At 40.5% G+C, this 17,598-nt stretch overlaps 1 protein-coding gene across 5 annotated transcripts; it reads left to right on the top strand.

Annotated features, from left to right (window-relative positions):
* The first annotated feature begins 94 nt into the window (after window positions 1-94).
* si:ch211-207e14.4 (interleukin-17 receptor D) lies at window positions 95-13,943 on the top strand. Of its 5 annotated transcripts, none has more exons than XM_046396686.1 (12): window positions 95-355; window positions 5,378-5,462; window positions 6,428-6,586; window positions 7,420-7,538; window positions 8,564-8,687; window positions 8,980-9,018; window positions 9,162-9,307; window positions 9,460-9,534; window positions 10,303-10,369; window positions 12,139-12,285; window positions 12,418-12,596; window positions 12,803-13,943. In XM_046396686.1, exons 1-12 carry the CDS (start codon window positions 239-241, stop codon window positions 13,352-13,354), a joined length of 1,809 nt encoding a protein of 602 aa, XP_046252642.1. In that variant the 5' UTR covers window positions 95-238; the 3' UTR covers window positions 13,355-13,943. The 5 variants fall into 5 exon arrangements, with proteins under 5 accessions (XP_046252642.1, XP_046252641.1, XP_046252640.1 ...); XM_046396685.1 differs by having other exon boundaries at window positions 100-355; window positions 12,142-12,285; window positions 12,376-12,596; XM_046396684.1 differs by having other exon boundaries at window positions 102-355; window positions 12,376-12,596.
* Window positions 13,944-17,598: the final 3,655 nt, after the last annotated feature.

Here is a 17,598-nt window from a genome sequence, read left to right as displayed (position 1 = left end):
AAGTCTGGCAGTGTAACTGTGAAAACATGTATGGGAGCCTCCACCCGTAGCCTGAAGGCACCACTCCCATCATCATTTTGCCCCTCCTCCCAGGTCCTGTCACTCACTCTCACGCACCGTCTTAGACCTTTTTTGGCACTGAGTGGCAGTTTCTTCCAGCCACTCGGTCCTGTCTGAGCGTTTGTGAGTTTGAGGTCTAGTGCTCACAGTTGGACAATGTCATGCTGGATGTAGCAACATGTGGAAGGCAACTCTTGTTTTGTACAATCTCTTAATGCTTGGTGAGCCTCTCTTGGCTCAGGATGATGTCGCGGCCATCACTCCTCAGGACTGCAGTCTGGACTGCATCCAACAGGTAAGCTGGATTTCCAGCCTTGTATACATGGACGTGTGTGTGCGTGTTGTTTGTCTTCTGTAGCAGTTACATTTATTTCCTCTTTTGATTTAGTTTTTTTTTTTTCCATGCATAAACTTAAACACCTGGTGAGATCTTCCCTGTTATTACACGCATCTGTTTACGTTGTTCCTTGAGGCTGTTGTGCACCGCGAAGGAGCTGGCATTCAGTCCAGCTCAGACGACAAACCTGGACATCATGCGCGCGGTTCATTTAACAAAAAACACTAATCTAGACGCGGTGAATGTTTCCGAAATTGTGCAGATCCATTTATACTTTATATTGTCTTTCATCAACTATTTCTTCCAGCAACATCAGCCTCTGTTTCCTCTTTTTAACCAATACAAATTATGTCCCAAAATCTTTTTTGGGACATGTGACATCTTTCTTGCATGTGAAATAATGCAGTATGACATAAAATATATTAAGTCTGACAACACATTCAGTCTTTTAAGATCTTCTCAGAAATCTTTACTTACTTTTGTTAACTACTAGAAAAATGTACAAACTTAATCAAATAAAACAGGAAGAGAGAAAAGAAATCATAAGGGCCATGACTGCACTGATTTGGAAAGGAGAAATTATTTTTGGATGTCTGCTGGTAGCTTTTTCTCAGTTTCACATACGGGCTGTTTGGCTCACATTCCAATGTTGTTCATTCTTAATAGGATTTTGAACGGATGATTAATGCTTTTATTTGTTTCAACTGGTTCAGTTTATCAACCGTGACACACAAATCAGCAACAGTTGATACTGTGACTTGGAAGCACATTTTACATATTGAGTATCAGTCTACATGGAGAACATTCGGAAACGGGCTCATATTTTTTTTTTTTATCATTAATGATTTTGTTGGGCTTGATCCACTCCTGAATGTATTGTCAAACACAGAAAGCGGCAGACACCACGAATGACAAAACTATAATACAGTATAATTTTGTCTAAAGGTAGGAGAAATGTAACAAATTTAAGATTTAGTAATCTGAGAATGAAAAATCTTTAACAGACCACACCAGAAAAAAGAAGAAGAAGAAGGCTCAGAATGCTTTGGCCACATCGTCTGGTGTTGAGTTAGTATCTGCAAACATCTATTTCTGCTTCAGTGATTATGCTTCTGTTTGAACTTTAGAAATCTCTAATCTCTGCTGTTACGTACAATGAGACGAGAAAGGGAAAAAAAGAGCAGTTTGATATATTATTAGACATTGTAATAATATTGTGAGTTTTGTTTTTCTTTTCTTTCTGCTTTTTTCAGGGGGGGGTGGAGGGGGGGCACATTTCTCCACAATGTTGGCTCAACGGCTATGAAGTTTTCACTGGCGAAAGCTGCTTTGCTTTTTTGTATCTGAGTAAAATTCTAAATACTTTTTCCATCTTCCATAACTTCAATTTCAAAACAATTTTGTGCAGCCTATCTGTCTCACGGCAGTCCGACCAGGCTGTCACTTTTCTGCCTCTACAAGGAGGACAGAACGAGCCACGTTCGCTCAAAACACTATGAAATTAATCAAAATGACTCTGTTCTTGTACATATCCTGATGTGGAGCTGTTTCTCCTCCATATGATGCATGTGATACGGACCTCCGTGTAATAGGATTGTGGAACTATCATAGGAGTTGGGATAGGCTCCAGCCCCTCCACGACCCTGACGGATAAGCGTTATAGAAAATGGATGGGTGGATATTAATATCATAGGTTTGAGCCTTGGCAGCCTCTGTCAGAGAGACGTTTACATTCTTCAATGGTAAATGGAGAAAGGGAGAATGCAAGGTTCGCGACCTGAGCTGAACTGTGAATTGTGACGAGTGTGTTACACAGCAATCCCATTCGAATGACGCACTTTCACTTTGATCGAGTGCTAACTTTCTGTCTTTATCAGGGTTCTGTCATGTCTTGTGGTAGCGTTACCACAGTTTTGCATTAAAACCTTTTCAGGCGTCGACTTTTGTGATCCTCTTTTATCATTTTCAGTATTTTTAACACAGACAGCAGAATCGCAGCGTATACATGTAACAGGATTCACTTTGGCTTAACCAGACGAATTTTCCTCTTCTTTCATCCATCAAGTCCTGTGGGTTGTTTAAAAGCCTCCCACGTTGTATCAGTGAGGGAGATCTCTGCTGTGTAGTGCATGCCAAGCATGTTGATAATGTTTCATCATGAGCTTGCGTGCAAGTCACTATTTAGCCTACAAAGACTTTCGGAAGGCTATAACTTAACCTGACAGTTAAACTGCCATTGCGTGAATCACCATACATACACTTTCTTTCTCTGTCATGCCTGGGGCAGGCCCAGTATTTCTCTCTCATTTTCTCCACCTGTTAATCTAGTTACAGTCTCTAAACCTGCAGAGCAAGTCAGCAATGTTTAGCCTATGTGTACCTAATCAATGGTAGCTTTTTCTTTGGGTTTAACATGCAGGCAGTTTGACTTGCACATTCCTATATTGCTCAGTCTTAACCAGATTTTCAACAGATGATTAATGCCTTTATAATTTATTTCTTCTAACTGGTTCAGTTTATTAATGGTGACACAAAAATCAGCACCAGTGGATACTGTGAATTGAACCACATTTTACATGCTGAGTATCAGCCTACATGGAGAACATTCAGAAACAAACTCATATATTTTCATCGTTACCATGGTTTCTGATCCGCGCCTGAATATGCTCCCCAACCAACACAAGGATAGGTGCAGACACCACAGATGCATAATAGTTTTGTTTATGTTCATTTCTGGTGTCTGAAGACTTAAAATACTTGGAGTTACACGGATGTTCCTCTGATGACGAAATTCATTTAAATTCAGTTCAGATTATTTATAGAGCACGTATAGAGCAAGTTGTCTTATGAAACTTTCCAATTAGATCAGGTCTAGACCAAACTCTATAAATTAATTTATGGTACTGAGAGACCCAACATGAGCAAGCACTTCCTTTTAGAAGAAACCTAGAGCAGGTCTAGATCAAACTCTTTAATTTGAATGTACATCTCACAGACCTTATTTGACCGTCGAGTACTTACAGAAGTGAGTGTAACACAAAAGTGTAACAGAGTATAATTTTGTCTAAAGCTAAGAGAAAGAACAACACAATACCAGCAAAAGAAAAGGTGGAGCTTTCTCACACCTCCATGGAAACATACCATGTGCCAATCTGCTTCAAGACCCCTGTCAGCATCCCCAACCCAACAAAAACATGGACCACAGGACTTGATAAGATAACACAACACATGACTACAGACCTGTTTGCCTAACCTCTGTGGTAATGAAGTCATTTTAGCGCTTTGTGCTGTCTTTTTTGTTTGCCCAGTTGTTCACTTCAGCTCTGCTGCAGGACAAGCTCCTTTTTTCCATGTACACCAACAGCTGCACCTCCAGGCATCAGTCCATTAAGCTCCTGAAGTTTAAGGATGGCACCACTCTCACTGGACTCCTCACTGATGGGGGTGCATCAGCCAACAGGTGGGAGAATGACTATCTGGTGACTTGGTGCAGGCAGAACAACTTGGAGTTCAATGCTCTAAAGACAGTGGAGCTCATTGAGGAAGGTTGTGGGTTTTAGGAAGATCCCAGCCCCACCTTGCTTCCTGGACACCATCATCATGGACTTAAAGAAAGCTTCACCAAGAAAGCACCAACAGAGGAAGACCATGATGGTGCACCTCTACACTGAGGCATGAGGCAGACAAATGCAGGGACAAGTGCATCCGTTGCTCTGTTGAGAAGGTGACTGGCTACAGTCTGCCATCTTTCCAGGACCTGTACACCTCCAGTAACCTGAACTGGGTAGGAAAAATTGTGACCAACCCCTCTGACTCTGAAATCAAACTTTTTGAAACACTTCCCTCCAGCAGGAGACTTTGGAAAATTAGGACCAGAACCTCATGCCACACAACCACTTTTTTTTTCCATCAACAGTAGGCCTCGTCGGCAAGGCCTGACACTGACTCTGACCCCCCACAGTCACTGCACTTTACATCAATCTAAAGTTCTAAACGCCTGACTCAATGTATTACATTAATGCAGATCTTGGATTAATGTCAATTAATTGTACATTGCAAATATTCTTTAAGCTTCATACTGGGAAGTTTTTATGAGAGTATTTTAACATTTCATTCTCAAATTTCTATTTTCTTGTTATACACCAAGAACACCAGGGCAGATTCCTTGTATGTAAAAAAACTATTTGGCATCATATGTGATTATGATAAACTCACTCTGACAGCGCTGTCAGTGCTGAAATGTGATTTGAGCTACAGATGTGAATTTTGTGCAGATGTTTGGAAATTAAATATGCGGATTTTGGTCTGTTGGCTCATGCAGAACCTTCCTCAGAGGTTCAAGTTTCTTTCTTTGTGATGATATTCCATAAATAAGGACATTCTCTCTAATAGAATGTGGCATCCATTAAAATGTACAGCAGCAGGTTGAGGGAATTGGTTTTGGCAGCTGTTGAGAGGATCATATTTCCAGAGTACTTGTTACTGGATCTTGGGACAGACAGGAGCCTTTTGTCAGACTCAACTCAACTCAACTCCAGCTCTAGCATTATAAATTTTGGAGCTAGAGCGAGACTCTTTTGTTTTGTTCATTTCTTTGCTGCTGCTGCCACTACTTCGTAATTTTCCAATTGGGTAAGCAGAGTTCTTTCACATTCTTGCTTCTGACTCAAACCTCTTTCTCTTAGGTGCTCAACAGGGAATTTACATGGTCCTGGAACTGCTCTGACCATAATGTAGTGTGATGTGTAAATTTAAGTCAATGGGATCAGTTTTTGTTGGTCTGTACAAATGTGGGCATTTATCTGTTTATGTGTCATGTCTTCATATGGCTACAGTGCTTGTTTTTACTGTCCAGGTTCATGCATTTTTATGGACTTATTTTTTTTTTCAGGCTGTTGAGAAACAGACAATTTGCAGCAGCACTTAATTAACACACTGAAAGTGCTAAGAATGAATTCATTATTGCTCTCTCCTTTGCAGGGAGGACCTGGCTGCGAATACTGCAGAATAACCAGAGTGGATATCAAAAAGGCTCTGGGTTTTAACTCCATCGAACCATTTGGAAGTAAGTCTGATTCAGACAGGCTGCACTGGACTGCGGACTAATTACTCTGAGACATCGCAGTAAACAATTGACCGCACTTAAACCTTATTTGCTCAAACATAATTTGGCAGCAGCAAGATGCTGTCCCCCCCGTCTCCTCTACTCTGCATGCCCCGAACCCGAAGCTGCACTTTGCTGCATAAGCATCATGCTGAACAGATGATACATTGTTTGCACTTTATAGTCGGATTGACACACAGGATAGCCTAAAGAGCAAACACAACCAGTTTGTCTTAAAAAAACAAATGTCAGATGTAGATCTATGTATTAAGCCTGTGTCTTACTCTGCCAAACAGCAAACAAAGAAGCTCCTGGTGATCCCATGTCAAATATTTGTCAGACATTTAGTGTTGCCGCTGGCAATAGTGTTAATGTTTTTAATGCAAAGATCAACATCATTTAGACCAACTGGATTAATGTCACAATGTCATTAAACTCACACCACTGTTTTTGTCTTTTGTGGTTTTGACAGCTCACCGAGAAATTTGGCTCCGACACTCTTATGTCATAGGTTAAATGATAATAAAAATTGGAACTCTCGTGATCCTGTGACTTTTCAGCTAGCGCCACCCTCGGGTCTAGATTTCAGTTTGTGTTAATTAGCCAATGTTAACATGCTGACGCACTAACTAAATGTAAACGAAGAGTTATGACAAAGTAAACGTTAAGTGCTAAACATCAGCATGTTAGGATTGGGATTGTTAAGATGCTACCGTTCGCAAGGGGAGCCACACACAGCCAGCAGCACAGCATGGCTGTTGAGTAGACTGAGTTTCCTTCTACGTCGGATATTCATAAATGTATTGAATGCTGACTTGTGCACTGTCTAGAAATCATAATGTAGTTTAAATGTTTAAATGTTTAAAACGCTTGTCGATTTAAATTGTCGATTTAAACGATTGTCAGTATCCATTATTTCTCCTCAGGTTGTATTCCATGGCCGTGTTTTGACTTGCTAGGAAAAGAAGATCCCAAAATATGTCAGCACTATGTGCAAGCACCAAATGAAGTGATGGTTGAGTTTGTACAAGAGCCAAACCCCAAATCTGACACCATTGTTGTCTCCTGGAAGCCCAGCTATTATGGTATGTTGATACAGATTCACAGCTTAATACACAAATCACTCACATCCTGCATTTTAATACCAATTTCTGTTTGCTGTTACAACCTCATTTCTAAAACAGTTATAATGCTGTGACTATAAAAATAACTATAAACAGAACGCAATCATTTGATCATTTGTTCTGTTTACCAACAACAGCTTTAATGTGAGCCCATGTAGTCATATTCTTGTGAATAAGTGAGCCTTTCAAGGATAGATAGATAGATAGATAGATAGATATACTTCATTGATACAAAGTGTTAAAATAGCAATATGAAAAAGTGGCAATATAAAAAAGCGTATATACAACAAATAAACAGTGTAATGTTGTGCAAAATACAGTAGAATGTAAGGTGCAGTGAACCGAGTGAGTAAAACATATAAAGTGTGTAGTGAGTGTATGTTATGACCAGAGTTTAGCTGTTGTTGTACAGTGTGATGGCATGTGGCAGGAAAGATTTCCTGTATCTGTCCCTTCGACGGCAGAGCTGTAGCAGCCTGTGGGAGAAGGTGCTCCGCTGTCTGTCTACTGTGTGATGGAGAGGGTGCTGTTCACTGGATGATGTTCATTGATCAGATGTTCATTGAGGTTGTCCCTTTCACATCCAATCACACTCTGTCCCCTGTTACCACTTGTTTACATGTGAAATGTTCCAAACAAGTGTTTTCTGAACTGTACGCAACAATTTCCTGTTGCCTTTTGTTGCTGTGTTGCTGGATGTGATGTCACCCTGAGTGATGACTTACGGGTACAAACCGAACGCAGTATTTGTTTGTGACGCTGCTTTCACTCTGTCCCTTTTGTGTTTGTTGCAGGGATTGCTTTCTTGCGAGGCTTTCAAGTGTCCCTCCAGGCTTTGGGAGGGTCTGTTATTGGCTGTCAGCTCTTCCTCTTTCACCGTAACCTTTCCCTTCCAGCATCACATGCTCAGATGGTAGGAAACTTTCCATTTGTTTTGAATTTGACTTATTTTCCTATCTAGGGTGCTGTTTTTGCCAATCCAAACTCTGAGTTTTCACAGTTTGTACTCACAGGAATGTCCGCAAGTAATTTAGACAAACAGCAACATTATGGTCTAGTTTGGAATTTTATCAGTGGGAGGATCTGAGATCTTTCCCTCTCATTTGCCTGTCCCATTGTAGTTTTTGGATGTACTTTCAAATTATGACCTGGTGTTTGTGAAATAATGTTATATTTTGGATGAGCTCACTGCAACATCTCTTCCAAAAAACACAAAGCATGTCCTTAGTGGATACAGATGCACATTTTACAATAGACATCATCCAAAAGCTGTGAATATCATGAGAGAAGCTATGTCAGTTCATAGCCTTGTGCTGGGAGAATGTCCCAATGGACTTTCTCTAACGTGTCAAGTTATAGAAACATAACGTAACATCGAATAAAAAGTGTTGGATTCAATGTTTAAGAGTGGGCTCCGTGAAAAGATACTGTGTTTAACTTGGCACTGTATGAAAAGGATAAACGTCAGATGAAATGAATTTCTATAGTAAAAGATGTTCTTTATACTTGTGGATTGATATATTTTAGTTTAAACTAGAGCCACCTGTAACAACCAGTCTGTATTAATACTCTCGTACATAACTTAGTCCAAATCATTTCAAAATAATAATAATAATAGTAATAATAATAAAAACCCTGAGTAAAAAGCACAATAGAGTGCTGTTGCAGAACATTTGGCCAATATTTTAATGCATGCACTGCTAGTAAAATTGATCAAATTATCAACAAGCAGAAAATGTCAAAAATATGAAGCAAACAGAAGATAACATGGCCCATCTAATCTCTTTCAATACATATATATTTTACAACAACAATATACACATATGAGATTTTGTATGAGAACGGTGTTGTGTCAAAAATTCTTATCTAACCTCATCAGATGATCGTTTGCAGTGTGTTTAAAGAAACCCAGGTCTTGACTGCCACTGTATTTGACAGGTGTACAAATCAGACCCTTTTCCCGGCCTCTCCCTTGGCTCCCAGTATGCTGTTACAGTCCTGGCCTTGCCGGTGCCTGAAGAGTGGGAGAGGTTCTACCGCAGCAAGATCTTCTCCACACGCTGTAACACCCCTTTAAACTCAAGACTAGATATTATCTATAACACACACACACACACACACACACACACACACAGTTTCAGTGGAGTACACAGAGTCTGTGGTTGCTTCAGGGTAGCCTAAGTCTAATTCCATCCACTAGTTGTCTCATTTACAGTGCATATAATTACATGTCAAGCTCTGTCATCAGGAAGCTTTTCTCTAAACATGCCTCTTTTCTTTCTATGACTTTGACAAAAACTGTTTCCCAAATTATGGTCAATTTATAGTAATATTCACGCATTATGGTTTTACAGCATGTGCAGACAAGAACGGCCTTGAGCAGTGCAAAAAAGGTGAGAGAAAATGTCTGACACTCATGTTTCTCATAGTTCCCAACTAAACTCCAGTCAGGTGCACCACTGCCATCTTGTGATTAAATGTTTGCTCTCATGATTGGTTTTATTGTATTTACCAACATATTACGGTCTGGTTGTAGACTGGTACCCCAAACATATTGAGGTCCAGCATGAAGGAACTTCTGTCACTGTGACCTTTAACCTGGCTCCTCCAAACCTGGGCATCAGAAGCTACTTCTCAGTATGTTACTCAAGTGGCATAAAGAAATACACAGACATAACCCCTGTGAGTGGCTTCAGCTTTACCAATGTTATATTTTGCTACTTTTACTTCATTCAGTGGATTGATATCTTCTTACTTCTCTTATTTATATCTTAAAAAAATATTTAATCATTAAGTGAACGTAATTGTAATAGCCATGCATGTAATTTTCACAGAATTCCTCCAAAAACAGAACTCACCATAGCTTTCAGCTGAATGACCTTCAGGAAGGCACCAATTACACTTGTGAGGTAAACAAACTCTTTATAGTTGATCTATATTTCACACTGATTTACATAAAATTATAGCTGATTTAAAATTAAAGCTGTGAAATTGCTCTGTGAAAAAAAAAAATCCTCAGATGATTTTGTGATTCATACATGATACTGAAAATGTCAAATATTTGTGATATATGGTCTATATGAATTTATATTGTTTTTATATTTATTGTCTTGAGACATGTCTACTTTGAAAGAACAATCTTCATTCAAGGTCCACTTCAGTCTAGTTTCTGGATCTTTCCACCACATCGCATGGACTGCATCAGCAGATGGATTTTGATCGGTTGTTATGGACGCAGAGTTCTCATTATTTGATTTAAATATTGAACTTAGAAAAATCTGAAAGGTGAAAGGTCCAGATAAACAGAACAAGTGAGCAGCACACAAAGTTAGCAGCTAGCTGGTGAACACAGCGGACCACTGGCAGTTCGAGAAACTGACATTCAGGAGTTGGTGGAGAGCAACACATAGCTAAAAAGAGAATACTGGACTTTATCAGCTTGCCTGAAACACCACTTCAAATAAATGAGACTAACGGATAAATTGGCAGCTGTTTGTTGACATGTTCACTATGTCAACCTTTTAAGGTAACATTGTTTGTCAGTGTTGTTTTTACAGCCTGGTGCACTGCCCCCTAGTGGCCAAAAACAAAGCTTGCAGTTTTAAGATTGTTTTGTCAAACTATGATTTCCAGGGTTAAGGACTAAACTCTCGTGCTCAACATTTCTTTTGTCACAGATTGCAGCTAACGAAGTGGATGCAGTGAGGAAAACATTCAATGTTCAGGTCATGCGCATTCACAAAGGTAGGAGAGATTATCACAATGCATCATCCTACATGTTACGCTCTCCTTGCTTTATGTTGTGGACATGTAGAGTTGTAAAATGTGTGCTAAACCACAGTCTGCAATCTGACACTTTGATACATGTGTGACTAGCTTCATTATTTCACCCTTTAAAATAATACTAATTTGGTTTTCTGTTGAGAGTAAGATTGGAAATTCTGAAGGGAGGAGAGTGGAGAGTAGATAGGCATCACAGGAATGTTTTGATCACACAGGTGTGAAGGGTTGAAGAAGATTAGTTAGGTGAGGAGGCACCAAGTCATGAGAGAGTTATTAACAAGGACAAGTAAGTAAGAAAAGCAATGTTTAATTGTCGGCCAGTGCATTTGTGTGTTTTTCCATAGTGAGACAAATAAGGGTTAGAAAGAGAATTATGTGATAAGAAAATTGTCAAAGAAAATGATATAATAAAACCTCACCAAACATCTTTAATGATATTACAGCAATCTGATCTCAAACTGTATTTTATCAAATGGTAGAAGAAAAAGAAAACGAAAGAACAACACAAAACCTCAAAACTCAATCATTACTGTACAGTAGTGAAATGATTTTGAAATGGAGCCCCACAACAAGCATTTTTCCATATTGTCAGCAGGTTTTGTGCCTTGTTTGATCTAACAGGGATATTTTATCCCATTGCTTCAGCAACTTTGTGAATAACAGGATTTTCTTTATTCATATTTTTTGCCCCTCTTCTAAAACACCAGTTATGACAGTTCATCCAACACAATGTTTTTGAGGTATAATGAAAAACAAAATCAATATAAAATCAGAGTGTCTGCCTAAATACCCAAAAGACTAAATCCAAGTTTCCCTTTCTAAAACAAAAAAACAAACAAAGGCGCAACAGTATTTGTGAAGGCTTTTGACCCTTGTTTCAAGTGAAGATAAGAACAACAAAATCATATAATATAGGTCTACAGATCACAATGAAGGCATTTTTAATATGTGCTTGAGGCGTCGCCAAGTGGTTTCTGTAAGACGTCTACTCCACCATGGTGACCTGGAAGAGGATGTAGGGTTGTGCAATGTGGTCAGGTCAAAAATAATGATTATTGTAAATGCAAATGCAAATAATTAAAGAAAAATAGTTACAGAGAGACATGTCTGAAGCAAAAATTGTTAAAGGAAAAGATATAATAAAACCTCAATGTGAATGAAGGGTTAGAATGTAAGTTTTTCAAATGCATTGTTTGTACATTTGGGCATCACAAGCAAAAGGCCATCTATTTATATTATATTGGAGAGATGGTAGGCAGTACACAGCCAAAAATAAATAAATAAATAAAATAAAATGGTGAATAGTATTACAGATAAGAGGAAAAATATGCATGTTTGGTTTTTGAGTTAACTGTCACTCGGCAGATCAGTAGGCAGCGTCACTGAATTGCCAAAGAATAACATTCTTATCATTATCAACATGAAAGATGTTGTGTGCTGCTGAGTGACTGGGAACGGAGCTGATGCTTCCTAAAATCACACTGTTAAAATCCTACCAGTCTTGCAAGATGCAGGATTCAACAGCAGAGGAGCTCCATGTTGATAGTTCATGAGGTAGGTCATTGAGGAAGATGATGAGGAAGAATAGCTCAGTTAGCACACAGATATGACTACATGCGATAACTCTCACCCAAGATGCAACAAAAAGTATTTCCATGTCAAACTACACTGAGTATTTCTTTAAGGTCTGTCATTGAACCGTTATGTAATCACATCCTCCCTGTCCTCAGAAGATGTCTCGCCACCCTCCGTCACTCCCGCCTTGGCTCTTCTGCTTCCACTGTGCCTGGCCGTGGTAGCCATTATTCTAGTCTTACTGGCTACTCTGACCAGGAGGAGGCCCAAGTTGCAGATGAAGAAGCTTTTCATGAATCCAGGTGCCAAGACAAACCGAATATTTCATGTAAATCACTGTTTGTGCTTCATGAAGGATAATTTAATAATCACAGTAACTGTTCATGCTACAGAGAGCCTGTCTTGCACCTCTGGCCTGTCTTTGCCATTACCAGCTTCGTGTGAGATACAACATCATCAAGAAAGCAGGACACAGGAGGAAGAGATGTCATTGCCCAGGACCAGGCTGACCCCACCTCGTCTTTTGATGTGCTACAGCAGCCGTGATGGCCCTGCTCACGTCAAAGCCGTCATGCAGTTAGGGGCTTTTGTACAACAGTACATGGCCACTGAGGTAGAAACATTTCACAGCTCTTATGTATTTTGCTAGAGATGTTCTGTTTTGGTGGAAGCTGACAAGCAGAAATCACTTTTAAACACAAAAGACGATGAATGTGTTTTATCAGCATCTTACAGAGATGTTGATTATTCAGTCAATTTGTTTCTACTTTTCTTTAATATGAGATACGAGCTTGTTTTGACACTTTTTTTTCTACCCAGGTGTGCCTGGACCTGTGGGACTCTCTGAGCGTGGCTCAGGAGGGCAGTATGGCCTGGTACTGCCGGCAGATCCGGGAGAGCGACTTCATTTTGGTGATCTGTTCTCAGGGCCTCAAGCACAGACCTGAGCATCCAGAGCCAGAGGGTGACGATGAAGATGAGGAGACAGAGGCGGTGCTGGACTTTAGGTCCAACACATTCAGCTCTGACACAGCAGTCCAACTTATTGGAGAGGAGGTGGGTCGAGCCAAAGCCCAGGGTCAGGACCTGTCCAAATACATGGCAGCCATTTTTGAGTACTCTCAGGACACGGACATACCTACTGAGCTGAGGCTGGTATCTCACTACATGCTGACAAGTGACTTGCCGCTGCTCTTCTCCCACCTGCATGGAGTTGCTCTGCATAGGCCAGGGGCTTACCTGAAGATAAACCACATCTCAGAGGAAGGCTTTACTAATTTACCAGCTGGGGCAGCTCTGCAGTTGGCTATCTATGAGGCTGGGTTGACAATGAGGGCAAAAGGCCGCCAGTCTGTGGGAGGAGGGGACTAAACACTAAAAAAGACAGACAATCAATATGGTCACAAACCTGATGGTTTCATACCTGGCCAGACAAGGGAAGCCATCAGCTCACAGCTAGCAGGTGAGTTGTCCATCTACAATCCCTGCTCATGTGCCCTTAAGCAATCAGCCTCTGCCTCAGTTGTGCTGCAATGGCAGCAAGCGTGCACTTTGACCAATGAAATGTGTTAACGTGTGTACAAGAAGGATTTGTAAAAAGAAAGCTGTCACACTCATACAAATGTGTTTAGTAAACATGTTTGTTTTTTTGCATGTCACATGCATAAATAAACTATTAATCTCATACTTGAGTTATTGAAGTTATTCTCTGAGAATGTTTGCCTTGAAGTACATATTAACATGTATGCATGTATGCTTAAAGTCAAGCTTATACGTTATTTTTGTATCCCTTGTGGTCATATGAGAATGGATTAATAGGTCCTATCATTTTTAATTTTATCCTGACGAAGGTTACATGTATTGATACATGTGAATCATCTCACATTTTGTATTGTATTTTGATTAACTGCAGATTTTATTTTATGCATCTTATTATCAAATAAAATAATATTCAAACAAGTTTTCTTTGTCTCATCCAATAATTTTTTCATGTTGTTTATATGGAAGCCCCTTAGTATCCCAAAATAATAACATGTTATCTCAGATTAATAACAAACATAGTGATGACCATTTTATTTTGACACACTAACATTTTATTTTGAGAAATCTTTCATTGTAATGATTAACTACATATTTTTTCATCACATTGGTTGTAATGGTCATTCATTATATACAAATCTAAAGACGGTAGGGGAGATTTACTAAGTACTTCTACTCAAGTTTTATACTTAAGAGCAATTATCAGGTACATTTCCTTTCCCCCGGGCAGCACGGTGGTGCAGTGGTTAGCACTGTTGCCTCATAGCAAGAGGGTTCCAGGTTCGAATCCCGGTCTGGGCCCTTCTATGTGGAGTTTGCATGTTCTCCCTGTGCCTGCGTGGGTTTTCTCCGGGTACTCCGGCTTCCTCCCACAATACCAAAAACATGCACATTAGGTTAATTGGCTACTCTACATTGCCCCTAGGTGTGAGTGTGAGAGTGTGTGGTTGTTTGTCTTTGTGTGTTGGCCCTGCGATTGACTGGCGACCAGTCCAGGGTGAACCCCGCCTCTCGCCCGTAGGATTTCCTTTCCTCCAGTATTTCCATTTTCTTTCTTGTACTTCTACTCCAATACAGCCAGCTGCTGTCCTCTCAGATTGCCAGCTGTGGACAGATGGGTGCTTCTGTGGATTGAGATGCTGAAATGGACTGAGTTGATGTGGATTGTAGATGATTGTCTCCATGGTGACATTATTAACACAACTCAGACACAATGTTGGACAAACATGGTGCTCCCAGGATCGTGTGGCAGAGAACTCATATGGCCCACTTACAAACATAGTGAAATCTTTCCAATCCACAAGGAGAAACCCAGGAAGAGCCACAGAGGAGGGATCCATCTCCCAAGGTGGACAGGAATGTGATAAATGCCAATCAGTCTGGGATCAGTAATAAGTTTTAAATGTTTTGTCCTGTTTTGAATGTTGTTAGTGGGGCAGCTATTTTGTATACATCTGAATTACAGATTGGGATTTAGGTAAATGCCTTGGCAGAACATTTGATGGGGTGCTTGGCACTTTGTCAAAGAAAAAAAGTGAAGGGAATTGATAAATTATTGTTGTCATAAGAACAGGATCAGCCAATTTAGCCAAGAGCTGGAGAAGCTTAAGCTGAGGCATAAAACTGATGTTATTAATGTCAGACTGCACGCGATGACCCTTCAGCGTGACCTAGAGAAAAAGAGTCAGTAAGAGACAGTCCTACTAAAACAATATGAGGATCCTAAAGTGCCTCATGCACAAACTGAGGCAAAAGCTGCTGAACAGCTGAACTCCAGATGGAGAGGGAAGAAAATAAGCTTTTCCAAGAAGAGCTGGAGAAGATCAGAGTTTCACACCAAGTGATCAATCAATGAAACTGATGACCTCACTGCCAGACAGCAGGTTGACACCTTTCAGCACGAGCTTGAGAAGCAAATCAAATCTCAGTCAGAAAGCTGGTCTGTGATCAAGTACTTGAGGGCTGAGCAGGAAGCCCTCCATCAACAGATGGGAGAGGTGGTCAGCATCTTCCATCAAAACGCCTGAGGGAGAGAGACTTTTTTGTGAGAGAGCTGGAGGAGTTGAAAACTTGCCTTAACAATGAGCCTTGATCTGAGCTTTCAGCTGAGGTCAAGGCTGAAACATGTTCATGAAGACAGTTATAAATTTAAATAAAGTCCTGAAAGACCACCCTGAGTTGAGTGACACTAGCAGCATGACTACAGGAGACATGTGGGGTTGGACAATAAATCAACCCTACCACGTGAAGGCATCCGACAAGGTAAATGCCAGAGTGAAAGATGATGATAACTCTTCAGAAATACAAAGATTTATTTAGAGATTCAGTGTGTATGGTAGGATGGAACTAATTTACTCGTGAGCAGTCTCTGCAGCACATTAGAACTGCACTTAGCTTTCAATATAAAGGCAACACTTGTTTTTGATCCCATTTCTCACAAGCTGAATTACACCATTGATAATAATTTTTAAAGCACGTAAAGAGCTCAGATTTTGAACACAGTGAGCATTTCTCATTTGCCAAGAATGAGAAATACATATGATAACTCACCCAAGATGCAACAAAAAGTATTTCCACGTCAAACTACACTGAGTATTTCTTTAAGGTCTGCCATTGAACCATTACGTAATCACAAACCGTACTCTGACCAGGAAGAGGCCCATGCTGCCAAAGCCCGGGGTCAGGACCTGTCCAAATACATGGCAGCCATTTTTGAGTAGAAGAAGAAGATGAAGAATCAACTTTATTGGCAGTATATATATTTTTACATACACACACTGAATTCGTCTTCTGCATTTGACCCATCCTTTGTTGAACACACACATGCAACACCCGGCAAATTACATGCAGTGAAACACACACAGGAGCAATGGGCAGCATCAGGCGCCCGGGGAGCATATTGGGGGGTTAAGTGCCTTGCTCAAGGGCACATCAGCTGGCTAATGGAGGGGGGGGGGGGACCTCTAGCCGAGGCCTAGAGGTTGGAGAAGCGGCTTGTGATCGGAGGGTCACTGGTTCGATTCCCCCACCGGACGGGCAGGAAAAATTTGGGTGTGGTGGAGTGATTAATGCGAAAAATGCCCCCCCCCCTTCATTAGCTGGCGAATTATGTAAAAATATATATACTGTCAATAAAGCTGATTCTTCTTCTTCTTCTTCTTCTTCTTACCAGCTGGTAACGGCAACTCTACAGTTGGCTATCTATGAGGCTGGGATGGCAATGAGGGCAAAAGGCCACCAGTCTGTGGGAGGAGGGGACTAAACACTAAAAAAGACAATCAATATGGTCACAAACCTGATGGTTTCATACCTGGCCAGACAAGGGAAGCCATCAGCTCACAGCTAGCAGGTGAGTTGTCCATCTACAATCCCTGCTCATGTGCCCTTAAGCACTCAGCCTCTGCCTCAGTTGTGCTGCAATGGCAGCAAGCGTGCACTTTGACCAATGAAATGTGTTAACGTGTGTACAAGAAGGATTTGTAAAAAGAAAGCTGTCACACTCTTTTTTTTTTGCATGTCACATGCATAAATAAACTATTAATCTCATACTTCAATAACTCAAGTATGAGATTAATAGTTTATTAACTATTAATCTCATACTTACCAAGGCGTTCCCAGGCCTGAGAGATATAATCCCTCCATCACGTCCTGGGTCTCTTCCTGCTCATGACCATAGGTGAGGGTTGGAACGCAGATCGACCGGTAAATCAGAGCTCTCTCTTCACCACGACAGACCGGTTCGATGTCCACATTACAGCAGAAACTGCCCTGATCCCCCTGTAAATCTCCCACTCCTTTTCCTCCCTCTGCGTTTTACCTCATTCGTGAACAACATACTTGAAGTCCTCCACTTGGGGCAGCAACTCCCCTCCGACCCTGAATGGGCAATCCACCCTTTTCCAAGCTGAGAACCATGGCCTCGGAATTTATTTTTACACACTAAGTCTTTATTTCGAGAAATCGTTCAGCATACTGATTTGCAAGATATTTTTTCATCACATTGGTAGAAATTGTCTTTCATTGTGTACAAATCAGTTAACAGTAGAGAAGATTAACTCAGTACTTATACTCAAGTT

Source organism: Scatophagus argus, chromosome 8, assembly GCF_020382885.2.
Source record: "Scatophagus argus isolate fScaArg1 chromosome 8, fScaArg1.pri, whole genome shotgun sequence".
Classification (NCBI taxonomy): domain Eukaryota; kingdom Metazoa; phylum Chordata; class Actinopteri; family Scatophagidae; genus Scatophagus; species Scatophagus argus.
This window is presented reverse-complemented; position numbering and strand designations above follow the sequence as displayed.